Source organism: Lathyrus oleraceus, chromosome 6 (genome assembly GCF_024323335.1).
Source record: "Lathyrus oleraceus cultivar Zhongwan6 chromosome 6, CAAS_Psat_ZW6_1.0, whole genome shotgun sequence".
In the NCBI taxonomy this organism is placed as follows: domain Eukaryota; kingdom Viridiplantae; phylum Streptophyta; class Magnoliopsida; order Fabales; family Fabaceae; genus Lathyrus; species Lathyrus oleraceus.
In genome coordinates, this window is record NC_066584.1 from 354550075 (window position 1) to 354572573 (window position 22499).

The window sequence follows — 22499 nt, forward strand, 5'->3', positions numbered from 1 at the left end:
AAGGATAACAATGATGAGGTTCTTGCTAGAACAAAAGGAAAACAAGTTGCAGTTGAAGAAGAACCAGTGCGAAAGGAAGTTCCCGAGAGTTCTTTTGAGGAAGATGTGGAGGAATTTATGAGAATTATCAAGAAGAGTGATTACAAGATCGTGGATCAGTTGAACTAGACACCGTCAAAAATCTCTATTCTCTCTCTGTTAATGTGTTCCGAGGCACATCGTAACGCCCTGTTGAAAATGTTGAATATGGCTTACGTGCCTCAAGAGATTTCTGTTAACCAGCTTGAAGGTGTTATTGCAAATGTTAACACGAGACATGATTTGGGATTAACGGATCTAGACTTGACACCTGAGGGTCGCAATCACAATAGAGCTCTGCATATCACGATGGAATGCAAAGGCGCCGTTTTGTCGCATGTTTTGGTTGATACCGGTTCTTCTTTGAATGTGCTGCCCAAAAAGGCTCTGAGTAAGCTTGATGCCGAAGGGGTTGTTCTCACACCAAGTGATCTTGTTGTCCGTGCTTTTGATGGATCCAAGCGATCGGTTTTTGGTGAAGTCACGTTTCCTGTGAAGATCGGCCCGGAAGTGTTTAATATTGTCTTCTATGTGATGGATATTCAACCAGCATATAGTTGTCTGTTGGGGCGTCCCTGGATACATGGAGCCGGAGCAGTTTCTTCGACTCTCCACAAAAAGCTAAAATATGTGTGGGATGGTCAAGTTGTGACCGTGTGTGGCGAAGAGGACATCTTTGTGAGCCATTTATCCTCCTTCAAATATGTGGAGATGGATGGCGAAATTCATGAAACTCTATGTCAAGCTTTTGAGACTGTCAGTATTGAGAAGGTGGCTTTTGTTGAACAGAAGAAACCAGGTACCTCGATTGCGTCCTATAAACAAGCTCTGGAGGTCATTCATTCAGGTAACGCGGAAGGCTGGGGCAAGGTGATTGATGTGCCCGTAAAAGAAGACATGTTTGGCATTGGTTATCAGCCTTTTCAATCATCAGAGCAGGGTGTCCAGAATCAGAAAGGGCCGTGTACTTTCACTAGTGCTGGATTGATGAATCACAGGGATGTCTTTGCAACAGACAATGAAGATGGTGATAGTGATTGTGATATGGATAATTGGGTGCGCCCGTGTGCTCCAGGGGAGAAGATCAACAACTGGACTGCTGAAGAAATAGTCCAAGTTACTCTTCAGACAGAGTAATCTTCTTTTGTTTTTCATTTTGCATGAAAGCCCTACGCTCTGCCCAAGGCGTAGTGGTTCATTGTAGGGCCACGTCATGTTTTGAATTTTCAATGATTATCATCAATAAAGGACATTTTGCAATCAAATTTGTGTTCACCGTCTTTCTGTTTTTATTACTTTCATTTTCAAAACAATAAAAATGGAAATGTTTTTTTTGTGACTTTCTTGAACTCTTTTCTAAAATAAAGCATGAAACATCGTTCGTGCAGAATTGATCTTGCGGATTCCATTAAAAACATTTATGTTATGGCTCAGTATGACTTCGATAATCCCATTTACCAAGCCGAAGAGGAGAGTGAAGAAGATTGTGAACTCCCCAAAGAATTGGCCAGACTATTGAAACAGGAGGAAAGGGTCATTCAACCTCATCAGGAAGAGTTGGAAGTCATTAACCTTGGTACTGAGGACGCAAAGAAAGAGATCAAGATAGGGGCTGTTTTAGAGGAAAAGGTCAAGAGAGGGCTGATTGAAATGCTGCAAGAATATGTGGACGTATTCGCGTGGTCGTATCAAGATATGCCTGGTTTGGATACAAATATTGTGGTGCACAGGCTACCTCTCAGAGAAGATTGTCCTTCGGTAAAGCAAAAGCTTCGCAGAACTAGTCCTGATATGGCTGTCAAGATCAAAGAGGAGGTTCAGAAATAGTTGGATGCAGGTTTTCTAGCAGTTACCAATTATCCCCCTTGGGTGGCCAACATCGTACCCGTGCCGAAGAAGTATGGTAAAGTCAGGATGCGTGTCTTGATTACCTTGCCGAGCAACCAATTGATGACTATCAGTCGAGCAACCAATTGATGACTATCAGCCGATGATGTTTGAATTCCCCGATGCGTACTTAAAGATGAAAGATTGTGAAGAGCCTCTTGTCGAGGAAGGACCGGATCCCGATGACAAGTGGACACTGATGTTTGATGGGGTACTAAATGTGAATGGAAATGGTGTTGGGGAAGTACTCATTAATCCTAAAGGTGCACACATACCTTTTTCCGCCAGATTGACTTTTGAAGTAACCAACAACGAAGCTGAGTACGAGGCCTGTATCATGGGGATTGAGGAAGCCATCGATCTAAGGATCAAAACTATGGACATTTATGGAGATTCTGCTCTAGTGATTAACCAAGTCAATGGAGACTGGAATACTCATCAGCCGCATTTGATTCCTTATAGAGATTACATCAGAAGGATCCTGACTTTCTTCAAGACAGTAAAGTTGTATCATGTACCCCGAGATGAAAATCAAATGGCTGATGCCTTAGCCACATTGTCTTCCATGATTAAAGTTCATTGGCAGAATCATGTGCCACACGTTGCTGTGAATCGACTCGAGAGGCCTGCGTATGTGTTTGCAACCGAGTCTGTTGTTGATGAGAAGCCGTGGTTTTATGATATTAAGAATTTCCTCAAAAACCAAGAGTATCCTGAAGGAGCGTCAAAGAATGACAAGAAGACACTGAGAAGGCTAGCTGGAAGCTTTTACTTGAACAAGGATGATGTGTTGTACAAGAGGAACTTTGACATGGTTCTACTCAGATGCGTGGTTAGACACGAAGCAGACATGTTAATGCAGGAAGTGCACGAGGGATCTTTCGGTACCCATGTTGGTGGTCATGCAATGGCCAAGAAGTTGTTAAGAGCCGGTTATTACTGGATAACCATGGAATCTGATTGTTTCAAATACGCTCGGAAGTGCCACAAATGTCAGATCTATGCAGATAAAGTGCATGTACCACCAAACCCTCTTAATATTATGAATTCTCCTTGGCCATTCGCGATGTGGGGCATCGATATGATTGGAAAGATTGAACCTACTGCTTCTAATGGACATCGCTTCATCCTAGTCGCGATTGATTACTTTACCAAGTGGGTGGAAGCAACTTCCTATGCCAATGTTACCAGACAAGTGGTTGCTCGATTCATTAAGAAAGAAATTATCTGTCGTTATGGGGTTCCTGAGAGAATCATCACTGATAATGGTTCGAATCTCAATAACAAGATGATGAAAGAGCTTTGCAAAGACTTTAAGATCGAACACCATAATTCTTCTCCTTACAGACCAAAGATGAATGGTGATGTAGAGGCGGCAAACAAGAACATTAAGAAGATTGTGCAAAAGATAGTTGTGACGTACAAGGATTGGCATGAGATGTTGCCTTTCGCTTTGCATGGGTATCGTACCTCAGTGCGTACGTCAACCGGGGCAACTCCGTTTTCACTTGTGTATGGCATGGAGGCAGTCTTGCCAGTAGAAGTTGAAATCCCTTCTTTGAGGGTGATGATGGATGTAAAACTTGACGAGGATGAGTGGGTTCAAGCCATGTCTGATGAGTTAAATTTAATTGAGGAAAAGCGATTAGCAGCTGTGTGCCATGGACAACTATATCAGAGAAGGATGAAGAAGGCCTTTGATCAGAAAGTGCGCCCTCGAAGCTATCAGATAGGTGACTTAGTTTTGAAGAGGATCCTTCCTCCCGGTACAGATAACAGGGGCAAGTGGACTCCGAATTATGAAGGTCCATATGTCGTTAAAAAGGTCTTTTCTGGTGGAGCCTTGATGCTTACAACTATGGATGGTGAAGATTTTCCGTCTCTTGTGAATTCAGATGTAGTCAAAAAATACTTCGCATAAACTGACCCGCTGGACAAAGAAAGAAAGTCCAGGCAAAAAAAGGGCATCCCGGCGAACCAAGAGAAAAAGAAAAGAAAAAGGTTCGGGCAAAAGTTAGGGATAAAGAATAAAAAATAATATGTACACCCGATAAGTCAAAAACCTACAAAGGCGGCTTAGGCAAAAATGGGTATCCCGGTGGATTGAAAACCTGAAAAGGCGGTCCAGGAAAAAGAGGGATTAAAGCGAAGACTACAGTCTGAGTTATCTGTACTTCATCGCGTTTCAGTGTCTACCATCTTGAAGGATATGATCGGTCCAATCACTCTTCTCAAAAAGCAAAGAATTTGGGGAAATTGAAGATTTATGAGTCATAACAGAATTGGAAATAGTGGAATGCCGTGTTCACATTGCCAATAGGATAGTTTATTTTATCTTTTGGCGCAATTACCTCTTCCTAGGAATTGCTTCCTAATGTATTTGCCTTTATAGGCCATTTTCAATCAATAAAAGTCGTTATTCAGTCAAATTGCTCTCTTGTTTTTTATTCTACTGTTTTGTTTGCTAAAAACGTCCGAATTTTTGATAAACACTACATCTAAAAACATGAAGGCTAGACAATGACGTGCGGAAAGATAAAACATCTGAAAATCATTTTGAATGTTGAGTACACTTGAGTATATTTTGTCCATACGATCCCCTGGGGCATGTATGTCTTGCCGTTTTGCAGGTTACTATTTTTGATTGATGGCTAAAGCAGATGAGCCAAAGTTTGTTCGAAAGAAGACCCTATTTGTTTCAACACTGTCCAGTCGTGTAAGAAGTTGGGTCGTCTAAGTCAAGTTCAGAATTTGTTTCCCCAGCATGGTCGGGAGGTTGGTGTTTTCCCAACAAGTGACTCCCCGGTTGAGTTGGTTTCTCTACCGTTCCGAGAAGGTCAGATCAGTAATTATCCTCAGCAGAATTGTTGTATGTCCCCACAGAGTTGGAAGATCGAATCAGAAATTATGTGCTCAGTAAAGTGATCATTTGCTTTCCCAGCAGGAGTTTTCCTCCCTTTGCATCTTGCATGTAGTAATCATCATTTGCATTCGCATTTTCAAATCGCGTAGCATTTCCATTCAGTATGGAGCATTACGCCATGGAAAACTCAAACATATGCATACATGTATTACACCAGATTGGATCATATCTCCGGAAGAGACGTATCATTTTTCAACATCAGTGTAGCACATTTGCAGCAGTTGCTCTTGGCAACATTCAGAATCGATAATCCCAGTGAGATTTATTTTCTCACCAGTCCGTGAAAGGAAAGCTTGATTCTCTCCCGATCTAGTCATCAGTAAGTGTCTGCCTTATTTTTGACATATGTAAATATCATCCTTGCGATACCGGTAAGTGTCGTGTTGATCCCCATAAATGTCTGTGCTTTTCTTTAATGTCGGCGAACATCATCTTTCGATGTCGATAAACATCGAATTCCAATCGTTGGCCATCAGTAAATGGAATGCCTCTCATGGTGTCTACAAAAAATCGTTATGTCAACACCCGTGTGTGTCCTTTCCCTTTTTGGTGTCGGTAAACATCATTGTTCGATGTCGGTAAACATCAGCCGCTTGTTAACCATCGGTAAATGGTTTTGTCGTTTAAATAACTGTGTGTTTTCATTATCCGTAAATATCGAGTATTTCATTTTCGCCATCGGTAAATGGTTTCGTTTCATAAATGTATTCTTTCCTTGGTGTCTGTAAACATCTTTGTTCGATGTCGGTAAACATCGAGTTCCTTCCCAGTCATCGGTAAATGTCTGGTCTTGTTTCACTTGTAAACATCTTTGTTCGATGTCGGTAAACATCGAGTTCCTTCCCAGTCATCGGTAAATGTCTGGTCTTGTTTCACTTATAAACGTTTTTGTTCGATGTCGGTAAACATCGAGTTCCTTCCTAGTCATCGGTAAATGTCTGGTCTTGTTTCACTTATAAACATCTTTGTTCGATGTCGGTAAACATCGAGTTCCTTCCCAGTCATCGGTAAATGTCTGGTCTTGTAGCGCTTTCCTTGATATCGGTAAATATCAATTTTGTTTTGAAGTCGCCATCTGTAAATGGCCTTGCTTTCTTTGATATCGGTAAATATCAGTTTTGTTTTGAAGCTGCCATCGGTAAATGGCCTCGCTTTCCTTGATATCGGTAAATATCAATTTTGTTTTGAAGCCGCCATCGGTAAATGGCCCCGCTTTCCTTGATTCGTCACCTACATAGTGCAAATTCTCCGGTTCTTTTGGTATTCAATCCCTATTTACCTTGAAAGTCTGATAGTCGCTGCTTTCATCCATTCAGGTTCACAGTTGATTGAATAGGGCCAGCTGAAGCACCTCAAATTTGCCTTCCTCATTCATGCATTCATTTTAGGTCATTTAACATTTCATATTGCATTTCATCATATCAATCAAAATTAGATCCAAGAGTTTGTCTTCCAAGAAGCTTGGATAACATCCAAGTCACTTTGTGGGTTCTATCTGAATGATCAGTCAACACAAGGGAAATTGTGCATCAACTAGGGTTTTTCTCAACACTCAAGGAAGTTTGTATTCATCTGGGTATCAAAGTCAAAGTAGGGTTCCTCAAGGATTGAGATGCATTATTGGTTTGAAGGTCTTATAGATGTTGTGTAGAGCTCTTGGGAGTTAGGGTTTCATTTTCAGAGGTTTTCTTTAAAGGATCAAGCTTAATAGGCTCAGTACAGTTCAAAATTCAACTGTGAAGTCAAAAGTCAATTGTTGGTCAACTGAGGGTCAAATGGCTAGGGAATGACTTGAGATACTTCCAACATGTTCAAATGGGGTCTATTCATCATTCAAAACATTAATCTTGAAGGAACAAAGGTCCAGTGCACAGGTTACCAAATTTGGAAAGATGTTCCTGCTCGCTAGGCGAACAGATGGTTCGCCTAGCGAGCCCTAAAATAAGCCACCAGAGTCACCTGCGCCTAGAAGAAACTTCCTGAACTGTCATGCTCTCTAGGCGAGCAATCCTTCGCTAGGCGAAGCCCACGCTTCCTCCTTCGCTTCAGCGAACCTTGATGATGTTGCTACTGGAATTGCTCGTTAACCTGCTCGCTGGACGCTCGCCTAGCGAGTAATTGTTAGCTATGCTTTTATCCAAGTCTAGGAGTGTTCGCTGGAACCTCGCTAAGTGCTCGCCTAGCGAGCCCTTCGCTGCCTCACTCGCCTAGCGAGCTTGCTGATGTACCAAGATCATTTAACATTTTTCATCACCAAGGAAGCTCCAAATGAATTTTTCTCAGACATGACAATTGTAGATCTTTGTCTCCTCTTCCTAAAAAGTCCTATTTCAAGGCCATATGATGAATGGTTGAAGAGTTATGGTTCTTGAATGATGAAGTGTGCATGAAGGCTTCGAAAAGGCATAACATGAGGTTGACAAGTCCAATTGGTGTGGCTCTTTTTGCTATGGTTTTGTTTTGAGAAATACTTCAAAATGACATGCAAAATGACCTATAATTTTGCATGATTCATCAATGGTGCAAGTCATTTTTCAAGCTTTCTTGCATGAAAAGTCAAAAGGACACAAGTTGACATCATGGAATATTCTCACATGCCAATCATTGGGAATTTATTCAGCATTGTTTTTTGTGCCAAATCCACCTTGGGATTTGAGCCCATGCATTCCCACATGTGTGGAAGAGTCATGTATGCACAAAAATTGCACCTTTGCAAAATTGACATTAAACATCATTTTGTGTTATTTTTTTCATAATCATGATTAATCAAGTCTCAAGAGAAGATTAATGCATTAAATAAGGTTGTCCATATGCAAATAAGGGGGGTGTTTCCAAAATAGCCAAAAATGACCAGGGACTTGAAACTCTTTCATTTTGAGCCCACCAAGCCACAAAAATGAGGGAATAAACTCTGAAAATATCATTAAGCAAAACCCTAATTCGTGCAGCCTCCATACACACTGAAAATCTGACTTTCCAAAAATCATCTCATACTTTATTCTCATCAAAACCTCTTCATGCATCCATGAAAAATGAAAACCAGTAGCAAATTCTTGATCTACACACTCTAAGGATCACAAACCACCCTTCATTTGAGCCATTCCAAGCAGTTTCTAAACAGAGCTTTAATGGAGGTTGCTTCTTGAATCTCAAGATCTGGACCGTTTCAAGCACAACCAAAGGTAGCAAACATTCATAGAAGTTCAAGGGAGGTATTCTGGAACTTATCTCATCACCCTACTGAAGTTTCGGAAGGCGTCATTTTCGGTAACTCAAATTTCGACTCTCTTATTTCGCTCATTTCTTATGCCTAAATGAAACTACATGCTATGGTGATGATGTAGATGTTTTTACCTTTTAAAATGATGCAATATTGAGTGAGAAATCTTGATTTAAAGTTTTGATGTTCAAACTTGTTGGTTGTGATTTGAGAGATTGGTGAGGATTCATGAAAAACTAATGTGATTTTTGAGTTCCTAGCATATGGTTTAGGGGGGGTAGCCCCATTTTCGTTAAGTTCCGGGCCGCGCGTGGAGGAAGCCGCCGCTGGAGGTGGCCGGAATCCCGCCGGCGTTACTGTTCATGGTCGGAGTGTCTTGAGGAAGAAGACAATCCCATGGCCGTTAGATTGCTTTGACTTTGTCTTTTGATCTAAAGGCCCACACATTTTCTGATTTTTGTTTTTATTTATTTTTTATTAGTCACTTAAGTGACTTGTGTGACCAATTGACATTGTTGCATATATGTCACATGCCATGTACATATTTCACCCTGTTTTATTTTATTTTTTAAAAATAGCAAAAATACTTTAAAAAAATCTGAAATTTTTTGTGAGTGATCCCTGATGAGTCTTTGATTTTTTGGTACCATTGACCAATTATTTCATGACACGTGGAATTTAATATGAATTTCTGATTTATTTATGTGCATTTTTGACCATTTGCATTCAAACCTTCATGAAATCCCATATTTTAACCATTTTAACCCAAGCCTTTGCACACACCATCCTCATACATGATACTAAGATATGATAACTGGTTTGGTTATTTTCTATTTCATTTTGCTAGGGTTTGACACATGAATTTAAATGTTGCATTTTAGGACATGTTTTTGCATTCTCAATTTCTCAATTTTTGTTTTCATATCAAATGAATCTGGATGCTTCTGATTTTTTGCATGACGTTTATATATGTACAGTGGAACCTTGTGTTAAAATCCCATGAATTTAGGACGCATTTTCAATTTGATTTGGATTTTTAAAGTTGATGTTTACATTTTGGTCCCTATTTTGATGCTTGCTTAGCATGAGGCACTTGTGCCATTTCCTTTGAGTGTTGAAACCAATCCTTTTGCACATGTTTTAGTATGTATGTTATGTCCTGTTGTATGGATCCTTGCCCCCTGACTTTGAGTTTTGATACCCTTTTGATGCATTTGTTTGACAAGAGGTTTAGGCCTCCTATCCTTGGTTGCTTTTGTGAACTTTTGTGAACTTTAATAGCATGACTCATGTGGTTACACTTTGATTCTACTTTGGTGCCTTTGCACATGTGTTCTCCCCTGTTCTATGATGCTTCTATTAAGTCTTTGTGCATTTATTAATAATGAGCTCCTTTTTGCATTCATTTGAGCATGAAAGACGCATTAGGGCTTCATGATACACTTTGTTTGATTTTGATCCAAAAGTGATTCTATGCTTATGATATGAACTTGGAGGTTTGCATATTGATTTCATAGCTCATTTGACATGCTTATGATATGCATACCTTGCTGCCATGATCATTTCATCTTGACACATAATTGCATGAACTTGTCTATAATGCTTTTGTTGCATTTTGAGGTGCTTTGGACATGATTGACTTCCACTTTGCTAAGTTGGATTTAAATGAATTTCGATTGAGGTTTTAGGAGTCATTTGGTTCTGTTTGTGTGCTTGATTGTCTAATCCTTGACCCTTGCCTCATGCCTTTACCTTTTATGACTCATTGTTGAAGTTGAAGCACTTTGAACTTGTATGTTGACTTGTTCGACTTTGATGCATCTTTGGATGTTTAATGCTTTTGCTTTGATCTTGTTGAGTTGAGTCCTTGAGACACTTATTGTATTGATGTCATTTCTGACTTGGTGCTATTGTATCCTCCTTTCATCATTCATGCTTTATTATGACATGCTTCCTATTGCATCTGTGCACTGTTTACCTGACACTGTTGTTGCTCTGATTCTCTTGTTTGGTGCAACTCTTGATTGCACCCCATCTTGTTATTCTAACTTATTTGTTGAGTTTTTGTGAGGGCTCACATGACTCTTGAAGAGATAGCTTGCTTGGTATTCCACTTTATTTGTGGGATACCATTTGGAGATTTATTCTGATTGCTTTGTTGACTTGCTTTCTTTGATGGTGCTAGCTTGAGAGATCTCTGGGTTTCTTGCTTCTTTAGTTGTTGTTACTTCGGATCTTTATCCGTGCGATAGATCTCTTGATCCTTTTTACATCTTTCCAGCATTTTGCCGCTTTCTTAGCTGGAAGACCTCGATAGGAGGCAATGTTTTTGTGTGTTTACTTTTGTGCCCAAAGACCTCCAAGAGGAGGCATCAGTGCTAAAGACCTCCATGAAGAGGCAATTGACGGATAAAAGGGATTAGTAGTCAATCCCCCATTATTCAGTGTGTCGTTCTTTATGCTCGCAGTACGTGTCGATGCTTCAGAACAAAAGCCTAAGATCTTTTGTCCGGTCAATCAGTGAAGAGGGTTCCATCTTTCTGAACCCCCACGTTTTATCATTACCCTTTTGATCTTCTCACCCTGACGTTCAATGTCATTGGTTAAGAGCCCATTTGATTACCGTTGCATGGCTTGTTTGTCGAGGTTGATATGACCCCTCTTGACTTAAGCCCTACCCATGTATGTTTGAGCCCCCCTTGTTGGTGCGTTTACTTTATGCTATATGTTTTTGTGTGGTGTGATCGTCTCTCCATAGGACTGCTAGGCTTCGTATAGCCTCTCGTTTGCATGTCAATTAAGGTAGCACGGTTCCTTCGTCTAGGACTTCCTTTTTGCATGAGCATTCCTAAAACACAAACAAACTCTTTGATTTTCTTTTCTTAAGAACAGTTAACTCCTTCTACTACAGGTGAGTAAGTCTCCAAAGGTCGAGCATCCGGTAGATTGCGTAGTAACGTCGTTCATCTAAAAAACACAAAACAAACAAAAATAGGTTAGCCGAGCTACGTTGCTCTGATTCTCAATCCTTCTTGAGATACGTATGCAGCAGGGTAGGGCCTGTGCGAGCAATAACTCTTTCTTTTCCCTACTTTGATTTTCTCTCTTTCGCATCGCATATAGGACTTTTTATACACACAGTTTAGACATAAATAGCAAGCGTGGATCCTGTGGAGTACCACAGACGTGAAGGGGTGCGATAACCTTCCCTTCACGTAACCGGCCCCCTTACTCGATTTTCTTTGGTTCGAGACTTTGTTTTATTTGTTCCCTCTTGGTTTTGCAGTACTACCTTTCCCTCCTCTTGGGATAAAAGTACAGAGCTGACGACTCTACTCTTTTTCCGCGCCATTCCTTTTCGCGTTTGTACCTGGATTCGAGAAATCCGGGGAGCGACAGAAGGCAAGGGTGGAAACTTTGGCTTATCGAAAAACAAAGCAAAAGGATATTTATCCTTCACATAGGAAGGAAATTTTAGCTTTGGTATTTTATCAATAAGTTTTTCTTTTAAAGTGGCAGTTGCCTTAGAAATGATCTGATGAAGGTCACGAGGGTTGTACATTGTTTCGAAGTAGCAATGGAAAGCGTGAATTTCTTTAATGTGTGTACTCATACCTTTTTTAAACTTAGTCTGAAAAGAAATGAAAGCTTCATTTCGATGATGCGCCTTGGTCATCACATCGACAAATTTTGAATTTATATAGTCCATCTATCAGGTGTCAAACTCTCGAGTACAGTAGAAGGATTTTTTGAACTTGAAAGGGGAATCTCCTGGTCTGGAGTTGATGTGGATTCCATTTGAGTAAGTAGAGGTTGAGTTTTTGCAGAGAGAAACTTTAAAGTTTTGTTGAAGATGAAGAAAATTGGAAGAAAGTAGAAAAAGGGGAGAAGAGAGCTATGTATAGCTTTGGGGAGAAAATCGTTCAGTTTCTTTATTTTTTCTTTAAAGAGAAAATAAAAAAAATTGACAAGTGTCCCATGAAAGGTGAGAAAGTGGGAAGTTGGACTTGTGTGCGGCCCACGTTCTTCCTAGGAGTTCGAAGCCATGATGGCTTTCTAAACTTGCACGTCTCGAAGAGACGTTAAAGGTAGTAGCCATGATGACAGTGATGGTGAGAGAACTAAGATTTGAGATGCAAAACATGTTAAAGCTTTTGTAAGACGAAGGCTATGTTTCGAGGTACAAAGTTTGTGAGGATAAAATCACCGTTCGAGATATATTTTGGAGTCATCCCGATTCCATGAAGTTGTTCAACACCTTTCCCTCTGTGGTTATAATTGACTCAACATGTAAAACAAACAAGTACAAACTTCCACTCTTGTAAATTATCGATGTTACTTCTACGAAGATGGCTTATTCAGTCGATTTTTCATTTTGGGAATCTGAAAAAGAGGAAAATGTTACATGGGCTTTGGAAATATGCAAGACTATGTTGAAGGACCAAGAAAATATGTCACTAGTAATAATCACTGATCGTGACACCACACTGATGAATTCAGTTGCAACGTTGTTTCGTACATCATCTGCATTACTTTGTAAGTATCACATAATCAAAAATGTTAGAAGCCGAGTAAAACCTACGGTTGGCACCAAACAAGTCAATAGTCAAGATGAAAAAATGGTCAAACCTTATGTGGTAGTGGAAAAGATAATGGATGCATGGAATGATATAATAAGTCTTCCACAGAAGAATTATATGTTGAATCCGTTCTACATTTCAGGAGTGTGTATGTGATATATCCAGATTTTCTAAATATGTTGAGGGCATGATTATGGATCAGGTTAAAAAGAAGATTTTTTGTGCATGGGCCGATCAGGTTTGACACAATAAGCAATATAACAACTAATATAGTTGAAAATCTACACATACTAGATTGAAGAACTGGTTGGAAAATAGTAAAGGTGATTTTTATCGATATTGGAACGCGATTAACCAAGATTTTAAACCAACATAATGAGATACATACATCTTTCGATCGAAGCATTACTATGTTATAACTTCGATTTAAAGACAAAATATTTTATTCACAGTTGGTTGGCAGTGTATCTCGTGTGGTATTGAGTTTTATTTTTCATGAAGTCAGGCGGGTGGATAAAACAGGTTCAGATAGATCAAAGTGTGAATGTACACTTTAGGGTCTTTCATGTGCTTGTTTAATTTCAAAGAAGATGAAGCTTGAAAAACCAATATGACGGATGAAGTTTGCACTTATTGGAAAAGGTTTCGTTTTGATGATGATGGTGTGACGAAGGATGATAAATCAAACACACGTATCTTGACCGAGTGGAGAGTGATCTAAGAGATATTCATGAAATTTGATGACATAATAAAATTGCACATGAAAGAGCAATTGATGAAGATTGTTTATCCAAAAACAACGGATTTGAAACCATCTTCGGAACCGGTTAAAACAAAGGGTGCCCCTAAAAATGTTAAACCAACACAAAGTGACAACTCCACGAGATGCTTTCCTTTATACTTTGAACATGTTGACTCACATTTTCCAGATTCTCCAATTTCTAAATCCCAAAAAGGTGTTTTCAACGGTGCTCGCATTAGCAAACCATCTCCTCCACCGCTGTTACCAAAAATCAAATTCGTTGAATGGATGTAGTTTTTTATGCACAAATATATCGAGCGAATTGTAAATGTTGAAAGTGACGACAATTGTTGTTTTTGAGTTGTTTCGGGTCTACTCGGTAAAGAAGGGGATGACCACCAATTTGTATGTCGTCATCTTATTCAAGAGATGACGACACATAGAAAATCATACACAAAGCTATATGGGAACAAAGCAAAATGCAATATAATTCTCAATGCTCTTGTTCCCTGTCTTAGTGGTCCGGCTCCATTTGACAAATGGATGGGTTTCCCGAAAATGAGGCATCTTATAGCAAGTGCTTATGATAGGGTATTCATTGATTTAACACGATATGGTTTTTCGAAAACATTCTTTCTACTTTGGAGTAAGCCACCTCAAAATCCATTTGAACGCATCATGTGTATCGGTTGGCTATCAAAAAAACATTTTGTTTCGGTTTATTTGAAACCGGGATGTCCTATACCAAAGACATCATCAGAGTGGACGACACATTTCACACAAGATGTTGAAACATGACCAAATCACTTTCTTGAAAGGATGGAAGAATTCACCAAGTTGAGCGACATTGAACGAGAAGCAAATAAGGAAAGGTCGAAGAATGAGTCGCCAATAGATTTAGGTAACGACATTTGTTTTGATGTGTTTTAGTTGTAATATAATAACGTAACACGTTTTTTGTTAGTAACACACTGCATAATGTTATAAAAATGGGTGGTATTTTTTGGACAATTTTTGTTTTTAAAATTCTGCTCTACATGAATCAATTCTGCTCTGCATAGTCAATTGGTTTTGTTCTGCATAATTTTGGATGGTCATAGAATGCATCTCCAGACACACCTTCTAATTATTAAAAGAAATAGGGGATAATTTGGAGATGCATCTTGGGATAGACCATTATTTTTTTTATAAAAAAGACGGATCCTGATATGCATCTCTGAAGTCTTATATATAGATATGATCATGTTTGTAAGGTTTGTATTGCTCTACAACTTCTAAAAATAGTCTCTCATTCTATTTTCTTTACACAAACCAGAATGACTATATATCCCCATCTTACATTTGTATATTTCAATGAAGCAAAATCTTCATTTCAATTACAGATCTGCAAGGACATATTTTTCATCAATCTGAAAATCAAATTGAATACTCTCCTGCAATATCCAAAAAATCAAAGAGTTGTCGAGTTCGGGTATCGTTCACCCTTGATAGACAACGAACAAAAGATAGGGTTCACCATGCTTGAACTGAAGACAAATGATGATTAGAATGATATGCGGAATACCTTTTATCGTTAGTCAACAAAGGATCCGATTAAAGTGGACGCAACGATTCAAATATCAGTCAAAGATATTTGACATTTTAAGAATGTTACAACGCCCTAAACCATCTATTTTTAATAACATGTAATATTAAATTTATGTAATATTCATCAATTTAATGTTTATTTTGACGTTAATTTATATTGGTTTATTTAATGTTTATTTTGACGTTAATTTATATTGGTTTTCCATTATGCCAGTTTAGGTTTTGAAGAGAGCATGTGTTGGTTTTTCATACGCATGACAAGTCAAATGAACATGTTCAAAAGCATGACACTAAAGCATGAAGGACCTGTGAGATTTTGAGGAAACTAGAAATGAGAGATCATTGGTTCTAGTGCAACAGAGAATTTCTTTTTCCCTTTATTCATTAGTCAATTAAACGACAATGGTTAAGACATAGTCTTCAATCCAAAGTCATGTAAAATCATCAATTAGGAAGATGACTTAATCTTGTCCAATGGTGAGAGGAAAACTAATGTATATAAAATCAACTTGATTTATAGGCTCAGAAGGTGAAATTTCTTTTTTTTTATGAATAACCCTAAACAAACAAATTGATCTTAACTCTACCAAAAGAATCACTCCATAAGTGATTTGCAGAGTTCTAAACTGAGAAGATACAATGTTATTTGAATTGGCCAATTTAACATTGAAAGTGACTCATAATCAAAATCTTTACCCAATAACGCTAAGAAAAAATAATTAGAACTAAACATGGGAGAATAAAAAAAACTCACCTATAGAAATTTTAAGAAAAATTGAAGTCCCTAAAAATTAATCAGAACTAAACCATGCAATACGCAAGAGAAATCAGCAATGTCATCATCACCAAAATGGATGGAAAAAAAATGTCATCGACATGTTAAATCAGCAAAGACAACAATTTATAGGCAGAAGTCCTTTTTTGAAAACATTGCCAAACAAGTCACTGTACAGGCAAACGTAACAACTAATTAAGGTTCCTAATGGTTGTACAAAAGCAGATACAAATCAAACAAGTACAGACTTCCACTCTTGGAAATTGTCGATGTTACTTCTACGAAGATGACTTATTCAGTCGATTTTTCATTTTTGGAATCCGAAAAAGTGGAAAATGTAACATGGGCTTTGGAAATATGCAAGACTATGTTGAAGGACCAAGAAAACATGTCACTGGTCATAATCACTGATCGTGACACCACACTGATGAATTCGGTTGCAACGGTGTTTCGTACATCATCTGCATTACTTTGTAAGTATCACATAATCAAAAAATTTAGAAGTCGAGTAAAACCTACGGTTGGCACCAAACAAGTCAATAGTGAAGATGAAAAAATGGTCAAACCTTGTGTGGTAGTGGAAAAGATAATGGATGCATGGAATGATATAATAAGTCTTCCACAGAAGAATTATATGTTGAATCCGTTCTACATTTCAGGAGTGTGTATGTGATATATCCAGATTTGCTAAATATGTGGAGGGCACGATTATGGATCAAGTTAAAGAGAAGATTTTTTGTGCATGGGCCGATCAGGTTTGACACTTTAGCAATATAACAACTAATATAGTTGAATCTGCACATACTAGACTGAAGAATTGGTTGAGAAATAGTAAAGGTGATTTTTATCGATATTGGAACGTGATTAACCAAGATCTGAAACCAACATAATGAGATCCATACATCTTTCGATCGGAACATTACTATGTTATAACTTCGATTTAAAGACAAAATATTATATTCACAGTTGGTTGGCAGTGTATCTCGGGTGGTATTGAATTTTATTTTTTATGAAGCCAAGCGGGTGGATAAAACAGGTTCAGAGAGATCAATGTGTGAATGTACACTTTAGGGTCTTCCATGTGCTTGTTTAATTTCAAAGAAGATGAAACTTGAAAAACCAATATGACGGATGAAGGTTGCATTTATTGGAAAAGGCTTCGTTTTGATGATGATGGTGTGGCGAAGGATGATAAATCAAACATATTTATCTTAACCGAGTGGAAAGTGATCTAAGAGGTATTCATGAAAGTTGATGACATAATAAAATTGCACATCAAAGAGCAACTGATGAAGATTGTCTATCCAAAAACAGCGGATTTGAAACCATCTTCGGAACCGGTTAAAACAAAGGGTGCCCCTAAAAATGTTAAACCAACACAAAGTGACAACTCCACGAGATGCTCTCCTTTATACTTTGAACATGTTGACTCACATTTTCCGAATTCTCCGACTCCTAAATCCCAAAAAAGTGTTTTCAAGGGTGCTCGCATTAGCAAACCATCTCCTCCACCGCTGTTACCAAAAATCAAATTCGTTGAAGGGATGTAATTTTTTATGCACAAATATATCGAGCGGATTGTAAATGTTGAAAGTGACGACAATTGTGGTTTTTGAGTAGTTTCGGGTTTACTCGGTAAAGAAGGGGAGGACCACCAATTTGAATGTCGTCATCTTATTCAAGAGATGACGACACATAGGAAATCATACACCAAGCTATATAAGAACAAAGCAAATTGCAATATAATTCTCAATGCTCTTGTTCCCTGTCTTAGTGGTCCATCTCCATTTGACAAATGGATGTGTTTCCCAAAAATGAGATATCTTATAGCAAGTGCTTATGATAGGGTATTCATTGATTTAACACGATATGGTTTTTCGAAAACATTCTTTCTACTTTGGAGTAAGCCACCTCAAAATTCATTTGAATGCATCATGTGTATCGGTTGGCTATCAAAAAAATATTTTGTTCAGATTTATTTGAAACCGGGATGTCCTATACCAAAGACATCATCAGAGTGGACGACACATTTCAAACAAGATGTTGAAACATGACCATATCACTTTCTTGAAAGGATGGAAGAGTTCACCAATTTGAGCGACATTGAACGAGAAGCAGATAAGGAAAGGTCGAAGAATGATTCGCCAATAGATTTAGGTAACGACATTTGTTTTGATGTGTTTTAGTTGTAATATAATAATGTAACACGTTTTTTGTTAGTAACACATTGCATAATGTTATAAAACTGGATGGTATGCAATGTTATAAAACTGGGTGGTATTTTTTGAACAATTTTTGTTTTTAAAATTCTGCTCTACATGAATCAATTCTGCTCTGCATAGTCAATTTGTTTGTTCTGCATAATTTTGGATGGTTACAGAATGCATCTTCGGACACACCTTCTAATTATGAAAAAAAATAGGGGATAATCTAGAGATGCATCTTGGGATAGACCCTTATTTTTTTTATAAAAAAGGCGGATCCTGGTATGTATCTCTGAAGTCTTATATATAGATATGATCATGTTTGTAAGGTTTGTATAGCTCTACAACTTCTAAAAATAGTCTCTCATTCTATTTTCTTTACACAAACCAGAATGACTACATATCCCCATCTTACATTTGTATATTTCAATGAAGCAAAATCTTCATTTCAATTACGGATCTGCAAGGACATATTTTTCATCAATCTGAAAATCAAATTGAATACTCTCTTGCGATATCCAAAAAATCAAAGAGTTGTCGAGCTCAAGTATCATTCACCCTCGATAGACAACGAAGAAAAGATAGGATTCATCATGCTTGAACCGAAGACAGATGATGATTAGAATGATATGCGAAATACCTTTTATCGTTAGTCAATATAGGGTCTGATTAAAGTGGACGTAACTATTCAAATATCAGTCAAAGATATTTTAAGAATGTTTCAACGCCCTAAACCATCTATTTTTAATAACATGTAATATTAAATTTATGTAATATTCATCAATTTAATGTTTATTTTGACTCCGATTTAGGTTTTGATGAGAGCATGTGTTGGTTTTTCATACACATGACAAGTCAAATGAATATGTTCAAAAGCATGACACTAAAGCATGAAGGACCTGTGATATTTTGAGGAATCTAGAAATGAGAGATCATTGGTTCTAGTACAACCGAGAATTTCTTTTTCCCTTTATTCATTAGTCAATTAAACGACAATGGTTAAGACATAGTCTTCAATCCAAAGTCATGTAAAATCATCAATTAGGAAGATGACTTAATCTTGTCCAATGGTGAGAGGAAAACTAATGTATATAAAATCAACTTTTCGGATTTGTAGGCTCAGAAGGTGATTTGCAACAAACAAATTGAACTTAACTCTACCAGAAGAATCATTCCATAAGTGATTTGCAGAGTTCTAAACTGAGAAGATACAATGTTATTTGAATTGGCCAATTTAACATTGAAAGTGACTCATAATCAAAATCTTTACCCAACAACGCTAAGAAAAAATAATTAGAACTAAACATGGGAGAATAAAAAAAACTCACCTATAGAAATTTTAAGAAAAATTGAAGTCCCTAAAAATTAATCAGAACTAAACCATGCAACAATACGCAGGAGAAATCAGCAAAATGTCATCATCACCAAAATGGATGGAGAAAAAAATGTCATCGACATGTTAAGTCGGCAAAGACAAAACAATCTATAGGCAGAAGTCCTTTTTTCAAAACATTGCCAAACAAGTCACTGTACAGGCAAACTTAACAACTAATTAAGGTTCCTAATGGCTGTACAAAAACAGATACAAATCAAATTAATGATAAATAACCTAATCAACCGGCATTGAGTGGAAAAGAATCTTCAAAATTCTCACCTCATCCTTCCTGCAAACCTGCATAAAATGTAGACAATTAAAAAACGATCAGATTTTTGCAATCTTGATATAATTTCATCGTCACAGATAGAGCGCACATAGATTTTCCGTATACTACACACTTGGGAAGTGAGAACCAGGTCCATTTCCATCACTGGAGTTGAAGTTTGCAGGATACTGAATTGAAATTAAACTCTCGTCTGCTACAACCGTGGTATCAGGGGAACCTGTTATCCCAACTGCTGCACTGCTAGCAGATCTGATTCCTGCAAGTAAAGTCTTAGCTACGTGAGTATCTCATTGAGAAAATACTTCGAAATGAGACACTCATTAAACTTTAGAGTTTGTGATGCTTATGATAGTCAACTATGTAACAAATGCCGTTGATCATAGACATCCACTTATCTTCTACGAACCACAGACACAGACATCACACACAACACTAACACATGGACACCGATACCAGTATTTAAAAACAAAAGTCATTGAATGTAAGATGTAGGACATAAAACACGCATTACGTCTAAAGTGTCGGTGCTATATAGTTTATCCTTGTAGTTGCATTTGAATAAAGCAGTACGAGCAAGGCTTAGAAGTTAGAATCACTAATGCATTACAACTTTCTGCCCTTTCAGAGCAGAAAACCGGTAACTACAACAAGAGGTTATAAAGGAATGACAATTTCCAACATATTTAAAGAACATCAACAAATCCTTAATTCCAAAGTAGGTTTCCAATGTGTCAAGATGTTCTATCATGATTCAATAAGGTATGCCAAGCTAGTTCCCAACTATATTATAAATGTGGAAATTATGTAATTTAGGTTATGTTTGGATATTAATGCATGCTCATTACCATAAAATCCACCATGTATAATGTGAAATACACACTCAAAGCTGTAAAACAATAGATAAAATCCTTTACAGACTCGAGACGAATACGAGCATGATGTGCATATATATCTATATTGAATCAAATACGAGATTTCTATGCTAAATACATGAATTAAACAAATTAACAATCATAAGCTTTGTCAATTTAGTATGGAGATTTGACAGGACACATTACACTAGATTACAAAAGGTTATCTCAATCAAGATAGAATATAATCAAAACAAAATGTGGACTAATTACCGGACATGGAAGACAAACACGACATAGGAAGAGCTAATTTACCGTGGAGTATAATGACGAGGAAGAAAACAATAGTGATAACCATGGCAGAAAGATTTGTATACGATGACGTCGAAGGTGATTTTCCTGCATTCATCTTTTTAACTGCATTCATTTTCTTAACCCTTGCGCGCTTCCTCAACGCAAGTTCAGCTAATTCCTTCACAAATCTTTGATCACCAGCATGCAAAGATGGACCTTTAGGAGGCAAAGGTGGCTTTTGAGGCTTTCTTGGATTACTAAACTTATTCTTCTGTTTTCCATTTTCCCCCAACAATTCTAAATTATAACCATCTACACCAACAAAAACACCTGAATTTGAAGAGTTACTACACGATCCAATTCCCCTTTTACCCTTTTCTGATCCATCTAAATTCAGAACCCCATTCCATGACCAAGGAAAACCATTCATTGGACCTCTCTCATCATTGCTTGTATCCTCTTCGCTTGTGTTCTCACCACTTTCAAGGTCAAATTCAATGCCTTTCAATTTTCGAAAAGTGCGACCCATCTAATCTAAAATCAATTTCATCAACAGTTTTAAAAAACCCATCTCACAATCATGCCAAAGATTCAATTTTTAACGATAAAAAACATCAACAAATTACTCAAAAACAATGCATTCAAAAATGAGGATTAAGATGAAAATTGAACAGAAGATGAAGAAAAAAAAGGGTGGTCGTGGAGGTACCTTTAGTCAAAGGGTAGAACCCTAGAAACGGTGGTAATCTTGAAACATTCCTAACTAGGAATCTAATGATGCACGCATGCGCACTCATACACGGACAATAATACATTTTTAAAAACAAAAATAATTATTAAAAAAAGACAAGAATTTAAGGTTTTTCTGTTTTATTTTAAATTTAATGGCCAATGGTTTTTCTCTCGCTTTTTAATTTATTATCTCAAATGTTTTTAAAGGAGGGGAACGTCAATGGCTGGAACTTCAAAGGTGTTTTTATTAGAAAAATAATCAACAATCAACTATGAGTATATTTAAGAAAGAAGATGCATATAATCTCTCATAATTGCCCTTTTGATACAAAATTAATTACTTATAAAAGGTTAATTAAGTAATTAACAAATCATTAAATAATAATAACTTTATGAAGCATTTTCTTTCACTTGCTTATCTCAATCACTTAAAAAAAAAAATTAAATAACCCGATTGAAAACTATTTTATGTTGTCCGCAAGACCCAGGATGAAAAGGAAGCAAACACGAGAAACATGTGTTCCTTCATTTTCACTGAGAATAGATAACTTCATCCTCTCACGCATCATATATCGCCCAGATCAATCAGACGGTTGTCTATATGGTGCGTCACGTCCCTTGTGAGCAGTTTTAACCGCTCCTAGAATATAAGGAGAAGGTGTGTCATTCTCAGGTATTTAAGTTCACTTTCACTCCCATATTACTTTTGTTTTGTTAGAACAAGATTTGGTTCTACATCTATACCTTTGAGTTTTATGATAACAATGTAGTATTTGTGTGAGAATAATTTTGGTACTCTAACAGTTTGTTATTGTGTAGCTTTAACAACCAGTTATGATTATGAATTTATGACATGCAACATCATCAGCTTCTGAACATTCGTGCTGAAATTCGCTTTTGCGTTGAATCACTCTCGAGAAGTTCCGAAAGACATAATGTTGCGGTTGTAATGTTCTTTATGC

The 22499-nt window shown here is 37.4% G+C and overlaps 1 protein-coding gene across 3 annotated transcripts; it reads right to left on the bottom strand.

Moving 5' to 3' along the window:
* Positions 1-19400: 19400 nt before the first annotated feature.
* On the bottom strand, positions 19401-21681 carry LOC127093244 (uncharacterized). Of its 3 annotated transcripts, none has more exons than XM_051032154.1 (4): positions 21515-21681; positions 20827-21334; positions 19773-19916; positions 19401-19668 (listed from the first exon to the last, which is right to left on the bottom strand). In XM_051032154.1, the coding sequence occupies exons 2-4, from the start codon at positions 21332-21334 to the stop codon at positions 19652-19654; spliced, it is 669 nt and encodes a 222-aa protein (XP_050888111.1). In that variant the 5' UTR covers positions 21515-21681; the 3' UTR covers positions 19401-19651. The 3 variants fall into 3 exon arrangements, with proteins under 3 accessions (XP_050888111.1, XP_050888110.1, XP_050888112.1); XM_051032153.1 differs by having other exon boundaries at positions 20827-21339; positions 21515-21680; XM_051032155.1 differs by having other exon boundaries at positions 19749-19916; positions 20827-21339; positions 21515-21680.
* Positions 21682-22499: the final 818 nt, after the last annotated feature.

Coding starts and splice junctions, on each gene's coding strand:
- LOC127093244 (XM_051032154.1), bottom strand. CDS start 21,334: ATGGGTCGCACTTTTCGAAAATTGAAAGGCATTGAATTTGACCTTGAA. Junction 19,917..20,826: donor CCTCGTCATTATACTCCACG/GTAAATTAGCTC, acceptor CTTTACTTGCAG/GAATCAGATCTGCTAGCAGT.